Genomic DNA, 20,811 nt, shown 5'->3' with positions numbered 1-20,811 from the left:
TGAATTTTAATGTTAACTTTGCCTGTTAATTATAAATTACTTTCTCCGTTTCTTAGCAATCCCGCGTTTGTGAGACTCTTTTTTTATACAACAAGGCATTTCGCCTTGTAGGATATTCCGCCATTCTACCATTCCACCGTTCATCATTCCATCAAATAGGGTAACCTGTTAAACTCAAGATATCGTACTTCGAAACTCAAGTTGCTCGTCTGGCAAATTTAGCGGCTCGTTTTATACATCAATCGCCGATTAAATTGGTAAAATGCTCTCTTTTGGACTAAATACAATTTTTCTTCAAAGTTTCCACGATGTGCAAATAAAACCTTCTTAGATATTTCTACAAGAAAACTCTTTTTTCAATTACGTGCCGAAGACGCCATTGTGAAATTATGTTTAGATGTTTATCATCTTTTGTGGTGTCACGGCATAGAACTGAAAAAATTATATCTTTGGATCTGCTGGGCATAATTCGTTGATTCTCCTCAAAGAGAGCAATTTTCATGATGCGCCGATCAGATCTTTTAATACATTTCCGCAAGCTAAAGCCTTGATTTTTGATGCGCCACCCTGAAATGATTGCGAGGTGTTTATTGTCTTCTATAATATTCTGAATCAAACAATAAGTAGCACCGAGAAACAGTGCGATCACGTATTAATCCGAGTAACATTCGAAGTGATCCCAAAAAATCGTCACCAAGCGTTGATCGACCGAAGATGCTCTGAAACACAATGCAAAAGCCAAGAACGTGGAATACCGTGTAAAACCCGGCAGACTTATTTGTAGGTCGAGAGGTCGTTCCCATTCTATTGTGACACTCACTCAACAAGACAACATTATGGATTCGCATCCATAGGAGGCATTAGGCCATGAAAATTTAAAAAAAAAGTAAAAGATAAAAAAAAAGAAAATGAATAAAAGCACGTGCAGCGCCTTCGCATCATTTCTCGTGGACTTCTCGTGACTTTAGGATTACAGAACTTTTTCAGATCATTTACTCACTTAAAAACGTATTTCATTTGCTTGTTCTTTTTGTTCAACAATGGCACTGACGACAGATGCTTTTTTTGAACGGATTGGGAGTTTTGGTCGCTACCAGATTGCGCTCAACGTGTTTTTTAATCTATGTTATCTCTTTTGGTGGGCTGTTCCCGTGATGATCATGGTGTTTATAGCTTCAGAACCCAACTGGAAATGTATAAATAACTCCACTTGCTCATTCACAGACAGCATTAGTATCAGAGACGAGAGATACAAACACAGATGTAACATCTCAAGGGGAGACTGGAAATTCGAAGACGACTTCACATCAGTTGTCACTGAGGTTTGTGCTCAGTAAACCTGATCAAATTCATAGACAATGCCTTTTGTGGACTATCGTTTTGAGTACAAGTGTAGCAGATGCAGCGCTTGTAAGAGATTGCGACACGATAGCATTACTACCAAACAAACTTATAAAATTACGGGGGAAAATTCAAAATCGCTTCTCTTACTTTGGCTAAATTCACGAAGGAAATGCGAAAATCGCCATTACAACACGAGTGCGAATTTCGAATGTTAGGCCTGAGCGCTTTTATGTCAAATCACACCCAGGGGAGGGTGGGAGAGTTAAATTTTGTTTCAGGTCGCTGCTATCCAAGGACGGTCTGTCAAAACACGAACTCTCACTACTAAAAAATCATGGTACGGATAGATAAAGGAACCAGATATGTTTACGGCAAAATTAAACAGAAATCTGTGTTTTATAAGAACTAAAAAGAAAAAAAAAACCAAGAGGAGGAGGATACGGAGATGGATATCGTTGCATATTCCTTGAGGGGAGGGGGGGAGGGGTGCCTGGATCAAATCCCCTATGCAAAGAGCTAGCGTGATATCTTCTGTAACTATTGTTACCCCCCCCCCCCCCAAAAAAAAAAAAAAAAAAAAAAGCTTTAAGTTGTAAGCTGTCTGTTAATAAGCTCTGGGGTTTATACAAAAGGTAACATATCTGATGAGATGTCAATTCGCGTATCTGATTGTTATTTTTTTAAATCACAGTTCAACCTTGTCTGTGACCGCGGCTCCTTGGGATTCGTATCAACCTCTGTGATCTTCGCAGGTTTCTTTGTTGGCAGCATTGTTGTTGGTACTTTGTCAGACAAGTTTGGCAGGAAGCGCCCTCTCTTTATCTGTGGCTTTTTCTGCTGGCTGTTCAATTTTGTTTCTGCATTTGCACCGACGTTTTGGTTTTTCGCTCTTTGTCGTAGCATAGTTGGCTTTATGCTGGGTAAGCAACATTTACCTCGAGTAGCTTGTCATCGTAAAAGTGTGTCAGTTGAGGTAATGGAAATCCTTCTCCGGACCTAAGTACTATGTCTCCGGGGAGAAGTGGGTTACTGCCCATAACGGCCCATAACGGCCCATAACGGCCCATAACGGTCCATAACGGCCCATAACGGCCCATAACGGCCCATAACGGCCCATAACGAATGATGCTGCCGAAAATGGGAAACCTTTCGGGTTTCAAATATCATGAAAAGCTGTAGATTTACTGACTTGAATAATATGGAAAAGCAAGGAAATTTCCCCCTGAGCAATTTTAAGCTGCTTTTGGCTGTGTTCTTAAAAAGGTTCTTAAAGGGTGTAAACTTTTTTTCATGTAGGGAATACCGGAGGGTAATTCTTTCGGCTAAAATATGCACAAAAGAGGGTAAAATTAAGACCTCAAGACGAAAGATTTTCGTATGGAAGTACCTCTGAGTACTATGGTCAATCCTTCCAAAAATAAGGGGTTAAACGTTAACATCCCTCCTTCCCCATGTAGATGCATGGTTGTTGAGTATATTAGGAACAACATTGTCCGTTTTATTTTTATTTTTTAACATACAGGAGGGTATAGCATCCCGGTGTTTGTGTTGGCAATGGAGTTTTCTGGGATACGTCACAGGGGTGCCGCAGGAGCACTCGTTTGGAGTGGTATTGCAGTGGGAAGTCAGGCCTTAGCCGGATGTGCTTATGCCATTAGAGATTGGAGGCTTCTGACCATTGTCACAGGAGCTCCTGGGTGCATGCTTGTAATTGGCTGGTTGTAAGTAGCACGTTTCACTGCTAGTACAGTGCTATAGTAACCCATTTCTCAAGACTAGAGATTAACATGCCCCCACAATATGCGCACTCATCACATAGTTCAGACTACAAGGCATACAATTTTCTTTTTCTTTTTTTCTTTTAGTTTAGCAAGGTCACACTAATTAACTAAATGAATGTAAAAAATCACTAAAATCTCCCCCAATTGGAGCTTATATCTATTTCCCCTGAAAATTGTTAGCATCGTCTCCTGAAACTCTCTTGTATTTCCAACTGTTTTATTCATATATTTGTTTATTTATCTTGAGATGTTCACTGTGTTTGTCGAGATCACAATACTTCTTGTCCCTTAGTTTTATTCCGGAGTCCATCCGTTGGCTTCTCAAGAAAGGTCGGGTGATGGAAGCGAGAGACATACTTAGTAAAGTTGCTAAGGCGAATGGTAAAAGCATGCCAGGAGAGGCATTACTTTTGCCCAATGACGAGAATATTGAGCGACTTGGTGACTTTCGTGATTTGTTTATGTCGGCTGGGATGGTTCACAGGACACTCGCTTCTTGGCTCATGTGGTAAGTTTGCTTGCTAGATTTGATACGATGGATTTGAACTCATCATCATCAAAAGTATTGCAATATAAGTTGTGCTTTGCCTTGAGTTGCAGGTGTACACTGCTGCCTGAAAATTTCATAATGTACCTGTTGTTTTATAAGTGTATCCTCTCTTTAAAAAGTATTTGTCTCTCTTTTAAAGGTCTTCTAATCACTCTTAACAAGCTTAATACTTTCTCGTTCTGAAAACAAATTGTCTTTTGAATTCAGCTCAGGAATAACTAATAAGAGTTTAATCTTGCAAATTGACTGTGCACGAACTTGGATTATATAAGAATGGAGAGACTTTCATCACCTCCCAAACTACTTATTTTATTTTTTATTTATTTTTTTTAAATTCATAATCAGGTTTGCAGTATCTTTTATTTACTGGGCGACAGCTTTTAGTGCACCATTTATTGGGGGCAATACCTACATCAATGTTGTCATTGCTGCTGTTGCCGGTTTAATAGCATACCCTCTATCTGCTGTTTTGGCGGTCAGGTAAGAAAATCTATAACGGAACCAGCTATTTAACTAAAGAATTATCCCAATCAGTAAACCAATGTACCATTAAATCAGTTAGTTTGGTTTCATCAACTCAGTTAATAATTCAATTTGGCCACCGCTGCAGAGAGTTTCTAAGGCTGACATTACGAGCGTCAGCTCTTCATTCACCCTGACGAGGGGCTAACACTTGGAACCGTAACGTTAGCCCTAGAAACACTCTATAGTGGCCAAATTACATTATCAACTCAGTTGATTAAACCAAACTTTCTTATAAAAACCACACAACGACGTAGCACCGAAGCACCACAGTTTCTACAGAAATGTCCCCTCTTTATCATCAAATCACTCCAGTCAATTACTCAACCAATTTATCAATCAGCAGCAATGAGTCATTCATTGGATGATATCATCGATCGGTCGATCGATCGATCGATCGAGCGATTCTCTGGTCAATTCATCGATTGTTGTGTCATCTATACTATCTGTCAACTATATGAAATTTTTTGAGTTTAGTTTTTCGTGTTCTAAACGTTTTGTGAGATAGGTAATTTTCCCATTATATATTTTGAACTTAACCATAGTTGAATTCTTATTTGCTCCCATGAAAAGTTTTGTTCATTTCATATCTTGACATCTAGATTTCGTCGAAAGCAGATCATTGTGGTATCGTTTATTCTATCGGCTGTGGGAGCAGTTGGTGCACTTCTTTTATCAGACAAGGATAACGACAAAGGTGAAATGTATCTTATCATTTGATCAACTCTGCAAAATCTAGAAAACGGGTGATTCAATTAATACTGTTCGTACAGAAAGGAGAGTTGAAATATTCTCAAAAAGCTATATTTCCCCTTGACTATTAATTGCTTTTTTGGAGAGAACATACTGCGGGGAGACTAGATAACAATTTTGCGGCGAAACATAGAAGTCAAACTTTGAATGTTGTCCTTCAGTAACATTTTGGGTAAAACAAAAACGCTAATGTGGCCTTGAATTACTGTAAATATTGTACAAGTCCGAGCTTTCGCCGCTCAACGGCATCGTCAGGGACGGCCCCAAACGCGAACGTCGTTATCAGAGGCGTATTTTCCTGCTGCAATGACCAAATTGTCTCACCAAATTGTCTCATTAACGACGAGTAGTAATTAATCCTTACTGAATAGTAATGCCGGAAATGACCCCACAACCTCCCTGAGGAGGATCGCTAGTAAGGGCTTTTTCGATGAGTCTGTTAATGCTCCTGCAATACTAGCTCCATTAATGATCCTTTACCAAAGCTGAGTGTAGCAGCATGATGAAAGAATCTTCCTCTCAGATAAGAGTTAACGTTTAAATTTTGCTAGTAGGTTATCTGATTGGTAAAATCTTCATGTCCATGGTTGTTGCCAGGCTTGCTGTAGCCATCGCATTCACTTTGATTTACATTTTCACCGCAGAGATGTTTCCGACGACTTTGAGGTAATTCAGTGGCTTAGAACCGCTAGAGAAGAACTTTATGAGCTGTTCCGACCAATTCTGTCACCATATCGAAAATAATATTCTCTTTTTCCTTCCATATATATTATCATTTTATCTTATAACGTATCCGATCAATTGATTTCTCTTCCGGTCTGCAGTGTCAAAGACGAAATAGCTGTTTTAATCACAGACGCCATTTACGCATCGACCGACTATTCTTTATTGTTGGAGAAAACTTCTTATACGTTCGCGCAATGCCCCGTCACGAGGCAACACTATAATGAAGCTATGCCAACCTGACATCACAGTACCCTATGATCATCTTAATTCTTTATGTTCTGTTGCAGGAACGTTGCCATGGGTACATCAACAGCTGCTGCCCGTGTAAGTGCTTTATTGTCAGCCTTCGCTCCGCTATTGGTAAGAGACCAACATATTTACCTCTCCTATAGGTTACCGAGCTCTTACTTTAATTGGGATTTGATATCTAGTGAATACACCTCCTTCAAATACTCAAATAACGTCCCAATACTCAACCTCCTTTACTCAACAGCTAACCGTCCACCGATTTCTTCCATTTGGAATAATGGCTGGTTTGGCCGTGGCAGCTGCTGTTGTTTGCCTCACTCTACCAGAGACTCACAACCAACCAACTAAAGAAAATCTGCGTCAGGAAGAAGCCAACCGAAAAAATGAAAAACTTCGTGACGTAGCTCAGTGCCAAAGTTTTATAGAAATCCCAAGAAAATGAACCAAAACTGTATTGAAACCTAACTACCTGGTTCTTAAGGGATTGTTCTGTTACTTTAGCTAAACTCGGTTTTATAACACAAGCTCACTAACCCTGGCTGTCGAAGCTTCATAGCTTAGAGGGAAGTATACTTGAGATATTTGCGGTCAAGCAAACAGAGCCCTGTGTTCACAAAATCAATTTATAACATAACCAAAGTAAAGCGCGCGCTCTGATTGGTCAATTTAGCGTCCCCCATTTGCCCATGGGTGTACGCTGCTGACGTGAGCAAATGCAAAGACTATTTTCCCGCGCGCACTTGTTTTTTCTGGTCGCGTAAGATTTGTTAAATAAAAGGGAACTCTTTAGCTACAATGTATCAATGTTATGTTATAAAACAAATGGTAAACACCACAGCGTACACTATTGAGTTATGGATACACTTGGGAGGTTTGCTAAGCACTCAAGAAGCTAGAGTCGCTCTCGGCTATCGCCTCGAGCGACTCTTACGCTTCTTTCGTGCTTAGCAACCTCCCGCGTGCATCCATAACTCAATAGTGTACACTGTGGTGTTTACCATTTGTTAATTATTACTATTATACAAAATCAATTTATTATTAGAAGAGCTTATTAGTCAGGGGGATTAATAGCTTTTAGGCATACTAAGTTACTTTTTAGTCGTTAAGAACACTCAGCTGAGTGCTACAAGCAGAAAAATGGAAAATAATAAACTAGAGTGCTTTTATGCATAGTTAACTATGTTTTATGAGAACACATATCTGGGATCTTTGGATTGTAATATAGCTGGCTACACGAACGTAAGAACTTGGCGTTGATACGATTGAAAACGGATTTGGGGCCCGTTCTCAAAAGTTCCAGTAGTTAGCGGACCCGAAGCCATGTTTGAAAATCAAGGATAAAAAAGGATAAAAAAGACCTTAATATGACCTTAATACGCCTTACTGAAGACTGGAAGTATGCGGCAGACAAAGGGCATGCATCAGTGATATTATCCACAGACATTAGCAAAGCTTTTGACTCATTACATCCGAATTTGTTACTGGCGAAGTTGAAAGCATATGGACTGTCTGACTCCGCCTTGGGATTAATGCGATCGTATTTTGATGATCGAGAAAATAGAACAAGAATTGGCAACCATACAAGTTGTTACGAGGATCGAATTATTTTTACTGAATCTGTCACGCAATCCCAGACTTTTCTAGAATTATCTATAATCTGTAATATTCCAGAAACTTCTTTCATGTGACTCAGCAGTTTCCAAAAATAGTACAACTTGTAATACGCTATAAATAGTAATAGAACATTCTAGATAACTAAAGTAAATGTATAAAAGCTGGCTTAAGAGAAGTACAAGAAGGAGATTTGCCCGAGGGCTTACCCTCGTGGCTTGCTGACTGAACTTTTGGAAGCTATGATGTGACGAGGCTATGACCTTTTGACCTTGCGATATCCGGAGAGAAGAAAGAGATGAAAAAGACGATAGTCGAGAGAGGAAGAAGATAGAGAATACTGTGTTTACGGATCATTATCAATAGCTGGGAACAGACCCTTATATAAAACAACCATGACATTTTATTCAAAACCCCCTTATGTAAATCATCATCGTTACATAGCGACTATATAGAGGTACAAATATAAAACCCCTGGATGTCAAGTACGGTTCTGACCTTCACGATCGACGATCGATATCAACATCTGGGCACATCACTCCATATAAAACACACTGATATGAACCCCTGATTGTAAGACCCCTGATTGTAAGAACCCCTGACTATAAGAACCCCTGATTTTAAGACCCCTGATTGTAAGAACCCCTGACTGTAAGACCCCTGATTGTAAGAACCCCTGATTTTAAGAACCCCTGATTGCAAGAACCCCTGATAGTAAGAACCCCTGACTGTAATACCCCTGATTGTAAGAACCCCTGATTTTAATACCCCTGATTTTAAGAACCCCTGATTGTAAGAACCCCCGATTGTAAGAACCCCTGACTGTAAGACCCCTGATTGTAAGAACCCCTGACTGTAAGACCCCTGATTGTAAGAACCCCTGACTGTAAGACCCCTGATTGTAAGAACCCCTGATTTTAAGAACCCCTGATTGTAAGAACCCCTGACTGTAAGAACCCCTGACTGTAAGAACCCCTGACTGTAAGAACCCCTGATTGTAAGAACCCCTGACTGTATAAGACCCCTCATTGTAAGAACACCTGATTTTAAGAACCCCTGATTGTAAGAATCCCTGATTGTAAGAACCCCTGATTGTAAGACCCCTGATTGTAAGAACCCCTGATTGTAAGACCCCTGATTGTAAGAACCCGTTTGTAAGACCCCTGATTGTAAGAACCCCTGATTGTAAGAACCGCTGACTGTAACACCTCAGATTGTAAGAACCCCTGTTTGTAAGAACCCGTTTGTAAGACCCCTGATTGTAAGAACCCCTGATTGTAAGAACCGCTGACTGTAACACCTCCGATTGTAAGAACCCCTGTTTGTAAGACCCCTGATTGTAAGAACCCCTGATTGTAAGAACCGCTGAGTGTAACACCTCTGATTGTAAGAACCCCTGACTGTAAGACCCCTGATTGTAAGAACCCCTGACTGTAAGACCCCTGATTGTAAGAACCCCTGATTCTAAGAACCCCTGATTCTAAGAACCCCTGATTCTAAGAACCCCTGACTGTAAGAACCCCTGATTCTAAGAACCCCTGATTGTAAGAACCCCTGTTTGTAAGAACCCCTGATAGTAGGAACCCCTGAATGTAAGAACCCCTGATTGTAAGAACCCCTGAATATGAGAACCCCTGATTAAGAACCCCTGATTGTAAGAACCGCTGACTGTAACACCTCTGATTGTAAGACCCCTGATTGTAAGAACCCCTGACTGTAAGACCCCTCATTGTAAGAACCCCTGACTGTAAGACCCCTGATTTTAAGACCCCTCATTTTAAGAACCCCCGATTGTAAGAACCCCTGATTGTAAGAACCCCTGCTTGTAAGAACCCCTGATTGTAAGAACCCCCAATTGTAAGAACCCCTGACTGTAAGACCCCTGATTGTAAGAACCCCTGATTCTAAGAACCCCTGATTGTAGGACCCCTGACTGTAAGAACCCCTGATTCTAAGAACCCCTGATTGTAAGAACCCCTGATTGTAAGAACCCCTGACTGTAAGACCCCTGATTTTAAGAACCCCTGATTGTAAGAACCCCTGATTGTAAGAACCCCTGACTGTAAGAACCCCTGACTGTAAGAACCCCTGATTTTAAGACCCCTGACTGTAAAACTAGCTGGTAGCCCATAAAGCGAGAGGTTGTGAGCTGAATTCCTACAGTACACAGCATTTATTCTTTTTTTTCTCTTATCAACGGATACATCTCTGCATAAAAAAATTTAAGGAAAGACAATATTTGCCTTTCTTACGCTTGCATTTAAAAAATCACGTGGAGCAAATAAGTCATCCGAGAATTCGTAGAGAACTTCGACAGATTTCGAATTCAACTTTGCTTAACTTTGGAATAATGTTAATTCTTGTGTTACTGTCGATTTCATTACGGAAATACTACTTTTCAAGTTTGACAAGTGCTTCGCTTTATTGTAAATTGAAAATCAAAATTACTGAAATCAAAATTACTTATATAAACTTTTCATAACTGCCAACAGTATAATAACACCTTTATTTAGACACGATAATGTTTAAAGCTGAACAGCTTGTGGGGTCGTGTGCAAATGCAAATAAACTCTAAATTGAATAAATTCAAATTTATTTCAGTTGTTTGGCTGGATTAACAGGAAGGGGGGTATTGTAGTTGTGAGAACCAATATTAATGATCAGAAATGAATGAATGGATAATATCAACTATTAACTGAGGGAGTTTGAGCCTCTATTGTTTAGATGATCACTGAGCAAACCTTTTGAAATCAGTTTTGCTTTAAAGACCCTCAACAGTGTATGAAAGAAGAAATTATTAAGGCCACCATTACATATCGACGAAAAGAACTTTTCTTTCATTTCATTTCACGCGCATAGTTGTTTGTAATCTTGTTGATACTGAAATCAAAATGATGTGAAACCTCTCTATTGCCAGAAAAGAAATTAATGGATACAATAAACAGTTCATTTAGAGAGTGCAAGTCTTTATTTGTACCATCATTGAGCTAACCCATCCGTTCTGCTTTCAACGAATGATTTCTTACTTTGTGTCACATTGGCAATAATCATCACCTCCTGTTTAATTCAGTTAATCAAGTTGCGAGATTCACTTATAGTTTATTATTATACAATGAGAGATGTTGAATACACTTATATTTGCCTAGTGCTGAAACTGGACCTCATTCAGTTTTATTATTATTTGTATTGACAGCATCAAAAGACATGCAGATAGACAAACTATTGATAATATATCTCATACCTTTTTTGAAGAAAAAACAACATCAAGGAAGGGAAATGAAGTTTAATTTGAATAAAACCCATCCACAACTTGTATCACAACTTAAATAGTTGTATTGCTTATAAAAATATGAATATGGGTAATACATAATAACTTATTAAGAACAAATCACTAAAAATTAAATAGAAATGAAAATTTATGGATTAAGTTTTACTACAAAAATACAAATTATTAATTCTTGAAAGTCTGCAAAAAAAAAAGAAAATACATTTTAATCAAATAAATTCTTCAAAAGATCTGCACTTTTTCCTTCAAGTTTTGAAATAGTAACTATACTTCATTTCAAACCACTTACGATACTTACAATTCTACTATCTTCATCACAGTCACTCTCATTATTATGGGGATATTTACAAGATTCCTACAAAATATATAAAACGATCAAGTTTTACTTGTTTGTGTTTGACCACCTATGTCTTCAAAGTTGTTTTCAAAATGAAAGGTTTACTATTCACTTAAAAAAGACTTGCAATGGATAATTTTTGAAATACATCATAAAAAGTAATTACCCCTTCACTAAACCTTGCGAGCTTTCTCTTGCGGACCTAAACAAAAATGATTAATTGGAGTTTTACTCATATTAAAGTATTTCCCAAGACTTATTAAGACTTATTAAGGCAATAATTTCTCCAGTGTTCAGAGTTGCAAAGAAACCATCATAATCATCATTTAAACCCAAAAAATTTCACCTTGCTTTGCTGATAATTATTACCATGCAGTGCTGCACGTGCAGTTGAAATTCAAAGTACAATGAGGAAATTAGCATTTGACCAACACTTAGAAACTCATGGAAGAACAAATTCACTGCACGCCAGTGAGTTTGCTGGATTTTTCCTCATATTAGAGTTTTTTAGGAACATCAATTGACGAGCACGTCAATTGCAGACAAAGATATATCTAGGATTCTTAAAAGCCATAACTGGGAATATCCAGTAAATCAATCAAAGTCCAATTTTGCACTTTAGCCAGTTAAGCCATATTAGTTTTGGCAGTTTCAAGGAAGTACAGACATTACCTCCGCAGAATCCACCACAGTTTCATCCAAATTTTCACCTTCACCAAGATCAGCCTGCCATATAAGTAATATACAATGAGTTATTTTAATTTAGTAGACAATTAACATGGGGCATAAAAGTGATAATTTCCCAATTTCCTGTTTTGCTTTTAATAGCACTATATACAGCCACATCTCACTCTGTGCAAAAACAGATGCCTTCACTTATACACTAATATATACATACTACTGGTATACGCATTTCTGTTAATGTGGATTTTTGGAATACTACTTTTCAGATATTATCTGGTTTATTTATTGTTAATAAATACAATTGCCAGAACATTTGCATTATTTACCTCATTTTCTAAGTCCTGAGGTCTTTGGGCCTGTGATTGAATTTAGAATACATGGAAATGGACATGCCAAGATTTAGAAATTCATTTGGAAGTAATATATCTGTTAATGAACCATGTTGATATTCTGCTCATGTAAGGTTAAAAAATCTTTAAAAATATACAACAAAGTAACTTAAACTTACTCTTTCCTCTGTTTGTGGTTTGCTTTTGGCCTTGTCTAAAGCCTCCTGAAAAAGTGGAATTCATAATAAAGTATATGTAATTCAAAGCACCACTTTATAAAATACATTTCAAATAAAGCCAACGATTGTATTTGCAGTTTCTTCATTCTTGTTTTTATATTAATTTTTCGTTTCTACAAAAAGAAAAAAATTACATCATGATTTCTTTCTATCAGCTGTTTACATCAATAAAGCTACATTTACGTATGATGGACGATCCTCGCAGTAGATAGCGCTATTTGAGCAATAGCGAAATTCAGACCTGAAAAAAATCAGGCCTGTACGGGACTCGAACCACTGACCTCTGCGATACTAGTGCAGCGCTCTAACCAATTGAGCTAACAAGCCAACTGAGAGCAGGCCGTTAAGTTGATTCGTAATGAACCCGTGAAAGTGATAAATGAGATAGAATAAATATATGAAAATCATATATTTTGAACTGCGGTATTTGATACGTATGATGGACGATCCTCGCAGTAGATAGCGCTATTTGAGCAATAGCGAAATTCAGACCTGAAAAAAAAAAAAAAAAAAAAATCAGGCCTGTACGGGACTCGAACCACTGACCTCTGCGATACTAGTGCAGCGCTCTAACCAATTGAGCTAACAAGCCAACTGAGAGCAGGCCGTTAAGTTGATTCGTAATGAACCCGTGAAAGTGATAAATGAGATAGAATAAATATATGAAAATCATATATTTTGAACTGCGGTATTTGATACGTATGATGGACGATCCTCGCAGTAGATAGCGCTATTTGAGCAATAGCGAAATTCAGACCTGAAAAAAAAAAAAAAAAAAAAATCAGGCCTGTACGGGACTCGAACCACTGACCTCTGCGATACTAGTGCAGCGCTCTAACCAATTGAGCTAACAAGCCAACTGAGAGCAGGCCGTTAAGTTGATTCGTAATGAACCCGTGAAAGTGATAAATGAGATAGAATAAATATATGAAAATCATATATTTTGAACTGCGGTATTTGATACGTATGATGGACGATCCTCGCAGTAGATAGCGCTATTTGAGCAATAGCGAAATTCAGACCTGAAAAAAATCAGGCCTGTACGGGCGCTGCACTAGTATCGCAGAGGTCAGTGGTTCGAGTCCCGTACAGGCCTGATTTTTTTCAGGTCTGAATTTCGCTATTGCTCAAATAGCGCTATCTACTGCGAGGATCGTCCATCATACGTATCAAATACCGCAGTTCAAAATATATGATTTTCATATATTTATTCTATCTCATTTATCACTTTCACGGGTTCATTACGAATCAACTTAACGGCCTGCTCTCAGTTGGCTTGTTAGCTCAATTGGTTAGAGCGCTGCACTAGTATCGCAGAGGTCAGTGGTTCGAGTCCCGTACAGGCCTGATTTTTTTTTTTTTTTTTTTTTCAGGTCTGAATTTCGCTATTGCTCAAATAGCGCTATCTACTGCGAGGATCGTCCATCATACGTATCAAATACCGCAGTTCAAAATATATGATTTTCATATATTTATTCTATCTCAAAGCTACATTTGTTTCCTAGTTCATATAGTGCTATCTTTGTGGTGTCTGATTGGTTTATCCAGAAAGCCAACAATGGTATTTTCAGTTAATTTCCTCCTTATTGTTTGTATTTTTAAATTTTTCTCTTCTACCAAAAAGATATACACCATGAGTTCTTTCTATAAGCAGTTTACACTTCTTTTTCTAATGTACATGCAATGGCATTTTTGTGCTGTATGTGTGGTATACGCAGATTTAACTGTCTTTGCTACACAATTTTGAATCTACAGTGTATTTAATGGTTGCCAATTTATCTGTGATCTACCAAACTTACAGAAGCTTGCAATTCAATTTCCTGCTGTAATCTTATAGCTCTGTCCCTTTCCAAGAGGTCCCTGTAAATTCAAATTAATGTAGTTTGAGTTACAAAACTTAAACCATTATGGTTATAATGAGATCAACCTGAACAATAGTTAGTTATAGTACACTGCAACATTAACCTGTGAGCCTTTAGAGCATTTGAAGCCTCCTTGCCTTGGTGTATTGCTTCTACCAACTCTCTTGTAAGGCTACTTTCATTTCCTTGAAGACATAGTCATCCATACCATTAATACACAACGAGATAATTATCAGTGTTAAATTGCATAATTTAACAGAACATCATACACTTGAATTTTTTTCATTTCTTGGTTTGTTTGTTTGTAAATGTTTTTTAAAACTCCCAAATCAGAAGAAAATCAGGAGATTTGAGATTTTTGTAAATTATGATTATCAGCTACAGGATTACCATGTATGGGATACCTTTGATAGGTTACAATTTGAGCAACAAATTGGAAGCTCAGATGCCTGCACTGACCTGCTATCAAACTTCCAACTATCATCCTGTTGGAAGTTAATGTGGGGTGCATCACCCTGATCTCCACATCTTCACTCGATTGTTGAGATTGTTGATGTTTCCCACAAGTTATGCAAATAAGACATTCAATTCATTACATTACTGAGGACATGACAATGTCTCTTTTGGATGGTTCTGTTCAAAACATATTACTTTTGCATGCATTTTTGTTGAACAACTAATTTGTGTTTGTTTCCTAAATTTTATTTTCCAAGACAATGTTGTGATTGACAATGAACTATGGAAAAATCTGTTTGAGGTTACATGCCTTTTGAGAGCTGACTTTTGTTGTCCAATAAACTGCTGTTTCATGGTAAAAGTGGGAAAAAAATTTGAAAATGATTTCCTTGGGATACAGCTTGATAATCATGTGAGTCACCAGGAGAACCACCAGTGTCTCAACAACTAATAATTATAATAATAATAATAATAATAATAATAATAATAATAACAACAACAATAACAATAATAATAACAGAGGTTGGTAATCAAGCCTAAACACTTACAGTGTACCACTGTTATCAAAATTGCTGCCTTGAAGGGAGGCACACAGATAGCAGGTTCCCAACACATCTGATATATCCAACAAAGCTCTGAAATGAACCAGTAGTGTGTACTATATTCAATGAAGTGATGGATACAATACTACAATATGACTTGCACATCTCAGCTATTATTGAAATATGTTTAACTAGAATCACTTATCCCTAATGAAATGAAATGCAAAGCATGACCACTGTATAATTCTTTGCTCTGATTGTTATGAAGTTATATTGCAGAGATTTATAGGAGGTGTACCTTAGGGTATCCATGGCCTTTTGCGAAGCTTTGTAGCGGATGAGCACCAAAGGAATACAGTCCTGGTGGCACTGCTTTCTCATCTGAGTTCAATTTTTAGATAATAAGATTTTTTTGAATGTTATAATAATAATTGCTTTTAATTGTATAAATGCACAACATTTATTTTGTCTTTCCCTTCCAAACAATATCGTGCAGAACCTCTAATTTCATAAGACATGCATTTCATTTCAGTGTAATTTGATGTATGTAACCTTCAACTAGTGATGACTCAACTGTATAATTTAGGGAATGGGAAGAATTGATCAGAAATGTCAAAAAATTAAGTGACGTGTTTTATGTCACAATTCTAACACTACAATCGGACGCAAAGCGCTAAAAAAACTAAACATGAACACAAAGTTACATGTACATTTTATACAATTATGTAAAAACACTATGAACCCAAGATAGACCTCAGTCAGTTGTAATACTACACTTGATTCTAAATTGCAACATTAGAACTTAGAATTAATGAAATGTGAGTCCCATGAAGAAATAATAGTTTAATATTTATTTATTTAATAATTTAATATTTATATTGCGCAAATTAACATGTCGATCTGATCAAATGCGCATCACAACAATGTTCGGGGGACTTTGGCCAGACTGCATCAGCAGTTTTACAAACAATCGAAGGAAACTTATTTGAAGATGCCCCCTCCCTCCAATTCCCAGTAAACAGGCCAGACCACATCACAGTAATCTCGTGAGTGGGTTCTTTAACGTCCCCTGCCTAACCAAATTATCTAATTAATAGATGCAGGAGACGGGACCTACGGTTTACTTGTCCTTATCCGAGAATACTAGAATGTCTATCCATTTCTTATTAAAGAAAGGTAGCGCATTCTCCTCAGTTATTTCAAGACCTTGAGTGTTGGTCCGGCCGGGGCTCGAACCATCGACCTCGACCTCCCGCACAACAGTCCAGTGCTCTAACCAATTGAGTTAACCGGGAGGCGGTTGAGCTAACCGGGAGGCGGTTAGCTCAAGAAACAAGGTCATGTATAGCTGTTGGCTCCTAAGAGGTTAATCCCCAGCATTTGATTAGGTTTCCTGCAAGTTTTCTGGTTGTCATTAATGGTGCAGGCTGGAAATAGGTACTTTGAGAAAGAATGTATTTCATTCAAACACAAAACCCCCTGACATATAGCAAGGTCATGAACCTGACTGCGACACAATCTGAAGTTTCACATGCTTATGACTAGGCCAACTGTGACTTGTCCATCATAACCTGAAGAGACTTTGTATGCAACTCTTATCTAAAATCATCCCTACAAACCTTCACACACTTACTTCTCGTGCATTTATGCACAGGAATGGTAGCACTGGGGGCACATCATGTGCTACCATTAGTTTTCTAAGAAGCTGTAAATCATAGGCTGGTCCACATCTTGGGTCTAACAGTAAGAATGTAGAATCAATTGAGCACATAACTTCTTTGCAGGACCAGATTAAGATGATTCATTCCAAGTCTTTACTTACTCGCTTCTGCACCAACCAGTTGATCCACCTCCTCTTCCACTGTTCCCACTGAAAAACATTACATGTCTTTTTTTAACTTATTCTCCCTTTCTTCTATTACATTATTTTACAATATTCATGTTCAAAACCTATCAAAATAATTTATAATTTGAACTAGGATTGACAAGCCAATATTTGACCTTTAAAATTTGTATATAATTATTGGATTACACTATTACCTTCTACTGCCTGTGCAGCCAAAATGTGGCCATCCATTGCCATAGGACAGCATGTGACTACTGACTCTAGGAAATTGAGAACAACTTTAGGATGAATGATTACAAAGACTATAAACAGCATGAATTGACTAGTTTCAGCTATAAGTTTTGTCTTTCAAGTTATTACAACTCTCATAGTCTTTTCAAGTGGGTATTTCATTCTTAATATCTCTTTGTGCAATATAATTATGCCCATCCCGTTTGTAACTCAACTCCAGAAATAATTACATATTGAACTTCCTTCATCTTTACCATATAGGCTTTCAACAAACATCTCTGCTCTTTTCTGGTCACCTAATTGAAAGGAAAAGAAAAAGAGAAAAAAAGGAAAACAAGTTCATTAAAGCTGCAAGAGCAATGCTACCCTACACTTTAGTTCTCCAGACAGAAAAAGTGTGGAAAGTATACCTACATGTACCTGCTACAATGGGTACTTGATGTACTATTGGTGATGAAGTAAAGATAGGTCTACCAAGTTCCTCATCACTTGTGTTTTCATCTGAAGTAAAAAAAAAAGGCAGTTAAGACTGGATATGGCTACTACTATTACATCCCACATCTTTTTGAGTACCCAATAGATGGTAACAAATAGTCATATTCATAATAATAAATTAATGATTAAAATAATGATAATAATATCAAAGAGAAATGAAAAATTATAGTGGCTACCTCAAGAACCTCACCATTCCTCTATCCATCTATCCTTTCGAATTCTACAGTCACACTCACTCGCTCGCTCACTCACTCAACCAAGTCAACATTATGGCCTCACCTCCATAGGAGGCAGTGGCCATAAAAATTATTTGAAATCAAATAATATATGGATGGCTATTTTAGGGTCCACCTAAATTAAATGTTAACACAAGTTTTTACGTGTTTGTATACTCTCATCTAAACACCAGTTGACATGTTCGTGTTACAGCCCCATTTATTGGTACCAAATCAAGTTTCATTTCTGACTATCCTAGAAGTTATTAATCATAACACATAATGTCATGTACCTTCTGGAGGGTCTACCACAACCACCTCGTTGGGGGCTCTCGCTACCCCAATTCTAACATTTCCAGTTCCTGATGTTGATTGCCCTGTTGTATCAAGCATTAAAGAAAAGAACGATCGGGTTGAAATAAAGTGATTCTCTTGGAAAGTATTCTAGGTTACTTAACATCATCTTTTCACAGAAACTGCAATTACTAATGATAACATCACAGTCAATTAAGCTAAGAACGAATTTCAACCGGTAAGGAATGTTCTCCAATTACCGATAATTGGCGGGTGCTCGATCGTCTAAGAAAAACCTTTAATGCATAAATATGATATGAACTTTTCGTTAATAATCACCTGCTGCACCATCTCGATCTTGATTCGTGTTATCTGAAAAAGAGAGAACGACGTTATTAAGTTAATTTAAAAGAAACTGAATCATGTAGTTTAGCCGAGTGCAGGTTCAGCACATCATGAATCACTTAAGATCATCTTTTCATGGAAACTGCAATTACTATCAGAACATCACAATCAATTAAGCTAGGAATGAATTTCAATCACGTCCTTGGCAAGGAGGCAAGGAAAGTTCTACAATTACCGGTATATGGCGGGTGCTCGATCTTCTTCGAAAAACCTTTAATGCTTAAATATGATATTGATCTTTTCATTAATTAATAATCACCTGCTTCGCCATCCTGATCTTGATTCGTGCTATCTGAAAAAGAGAGAAAGACGACGTTATTCATTACATTTCAAAGAAACGGTCTGATGTAGTTGAGCCGAGTGCAGACATAGTTAAATATGGTGCAGATTAACATGAGTACTCCTTGAATGAGACAGATATTCGTAACCATAATTCTACTAGACATTGTTGTTCTTCAGTCCCGTGAACAAACGAACTTTTCCGAATACACTGTAAAAATGCATTTTCTACGTTGTAAGCAGAAGATCTCTTCAGCACTTGTACCGTGCACTAGTGAGTCAAGACTCGATTCAACTCGGGCCAGACCCCGCCACTTGCGCATCGTCGCTCGCGTGAAGCATGAAGTACCGCAACGTGCTCTATCTCCAAACTTCAGCATACTTTTAAAAGTTATGTCGGAAGACTTGGTTCGAATTTTCCAGTAATCCTCGTTAAAAGTTTATCGGGACTGCTGTTGCGACTTGGACATGTCTTGTCGTTATGCAAATGTTTTCTTTCCCTAGGGCCTTTTCTAACTACGAAGTTGACTTGCCCTTTTCGTTAAGAGTTATTTTACCTCGATCTAATCGCATGAACACTCTACAGCGGCTTTTGAACATTGCCTTCATTGTATCCCCGCACATATCATCCCATGTGCCAGCCAGGGTCAACAGGTTAGAACCACTGACAGTTCGATAAAAGAGCAATCTAAAAAAAAAAAAAAACGGTTAACCGCTACATAATACATATTTATAGGCCAGAAATCTGTTACTTCTTATTAACTATTTGTCAGCTTTACCTCGACGCCTCCCTACTATTTAGATGCTGCCTGAAACCATTCAATACGATCTCTTGCAGATTAGCTGTACTGGAGTTGCTCGGAAATTCCAGCTGGGTGACTCTTCCACTACTTTCCAACACCCGCTGGATGTTGGGACGCTGTACCTTCAGCTGATCGCAGTAGCGTAGCAATATGAAAGAACGTTTCATACTTCTTGATCGTCTTGTCCTGTCCGTCGACATTGCTGCTTGAGTACTTTTTCAACAAAAACGGTCGAAATAAATTAAAGATGTAAGAGAGTCGAAGCGCTTTAAATGTACTCGCCGGTAAATGACATGACATTTGAAAACTTACATCTCATAATTGCTAATGAATATTTTTCTCACTTTGACGGCTATCTGGATCCATTGGGATCACATGTAGACGTTCCATTGTGAACAATCACCTTTAAATGGGCCGTTTAATAAAATTAAACTGCAATCAGTTTGGATAATAATTATTGTGATCCACATTATTGAATGCTAATTTGATCAAGGAGGGGTCAAGAAACAAGCTCCTTTTAAGGATGCACGTCATATAAAAGTTGCCACTTTCAAACGAGAACATACGATTGATAGTCTTCATATTTTAATGAATTATGATACACCGTCAGTTGTTTCCGATGAGAATTTTTATAAGTTCGATCCTTCACGTATCGACATTTTTTTTTCCCATCATCGGATGGAATATGCGGTCCTCCCTCTATTTTGGTGCATTCCTTGTTCACCTGGCTCTTTAATTCGTGTCTGTTCAGTTTTCAACATATTAGAACACAATTGATTCTTGGATGGTATGGCCAAATGTCAAATTATTCAGCTTCATAGGATCGAGAAAAAGGTGTTTGAAGGGCTGTTTTGTCGCAATTTTGCAACAATTGTCACACTTTGCTATATCTGTCGCACTTTGTAATAACACTTGTCGCACTTTATAATTACACTTGTCACACTCTCTAATGAAAAAGCTGTTGCACTTTGT

General features: G+C 37.8%; 2 protein-coding genes across 2 annotated transcripts; one reads left to right on the top strand and one right to left on the bottom strand.

The window, feature by feature from the left end:
- The first annotated feature begins 946 nt into the window (after positions 1 to 946).
- On the top strand, positions 947 to 6,517 carry LOC111342418 (solute carrier family 22 member 15). The gene is made up of 9 exons (XM_022949492.2): positions 947 to 1,322; positions 2,036 to 2,264; positions 2,867 to 3,065; positions 3,418 to 3,633; positions 4,021 to 4,155; positions 4,800 to 4,894; positions 5,505 to 5,616; positions 5,964 to 6,036; positions 6,170 to 6,517. The coding sequence occupies exons 1-9, from the start codon at positions 1,041 to 1,043 to the stop codon at positions 6,365 to 6,367; spliced, it is 1,539 nt and encodes a 512-aa protein (XP_022805227.1). The 5' UTR covers positions 947 to 1,040; the 3' UTR covers positions 6,368 to 6,517.
- A 3,506-nt stretch (positions 6,518 to 10,023) lies between these two features.
- Positions 10,024 to 20,039, bottom strand: LOC148736284 (uncharacterized). The gene is made up of 21 exons (XM_088753056.1): positions 19,816 to 20,039; positions 19,594 to 19,724; positions 19,017 to 19,049; positions 18,692 to 18,724; positions 18,352 to 18,435; positions 17,769 to 17,849; positions 17,603 to 17,644; positions 17,312 to 17,377; positions 17,094 to 17,141; positions 16,905 to 17,008; positions 15,570 to 15,652; positions 15,278 to 15,364; positions 14,733 to 14,806; positions 14,377 to 14,458; positions 14,211 to 14,271; positions 12,352 to 12,396; positions 12,170 to 12,199; positions 11,832 to 11,885; positions 11,326 to 11,361; positions 11,121 to 11,177; positions 10,024 to 11,002 (listed from the first exon to the last, which is right to left on the bottom strand). Exons 1-21 carry the CDS (start codon positions 20,037 to 20,039, stop codon positions 10,988 to 10,990), a joined length of 1,470 nt encoding a protein of 489 aa, XP_088609182.1. The 3' UTR covers positions 10,024 to 10,987.
- Positions 20,040 to 20,811: the final 772 nt, after the last annotated feature.

The sequence above is a fragment of the Stylophora pistillata genome, chromosome 3 (assembly GCF_964205215.1).
Source record: "Stylophora pistillata chromosome 3, jaStyPist1.2, whole genome shotgun sequence".
Classification (NCBI taxonomy): domain Eukaryota; kingdom Metazoa; phylum Cnidaria; class Anthozoa; order Scleractinia; family Pocilloporidae; genus Stylophora; species Stylophora pistillata.
This window is presented reverse-complemented; position numbering and strand designations above follow the sequence as displayed.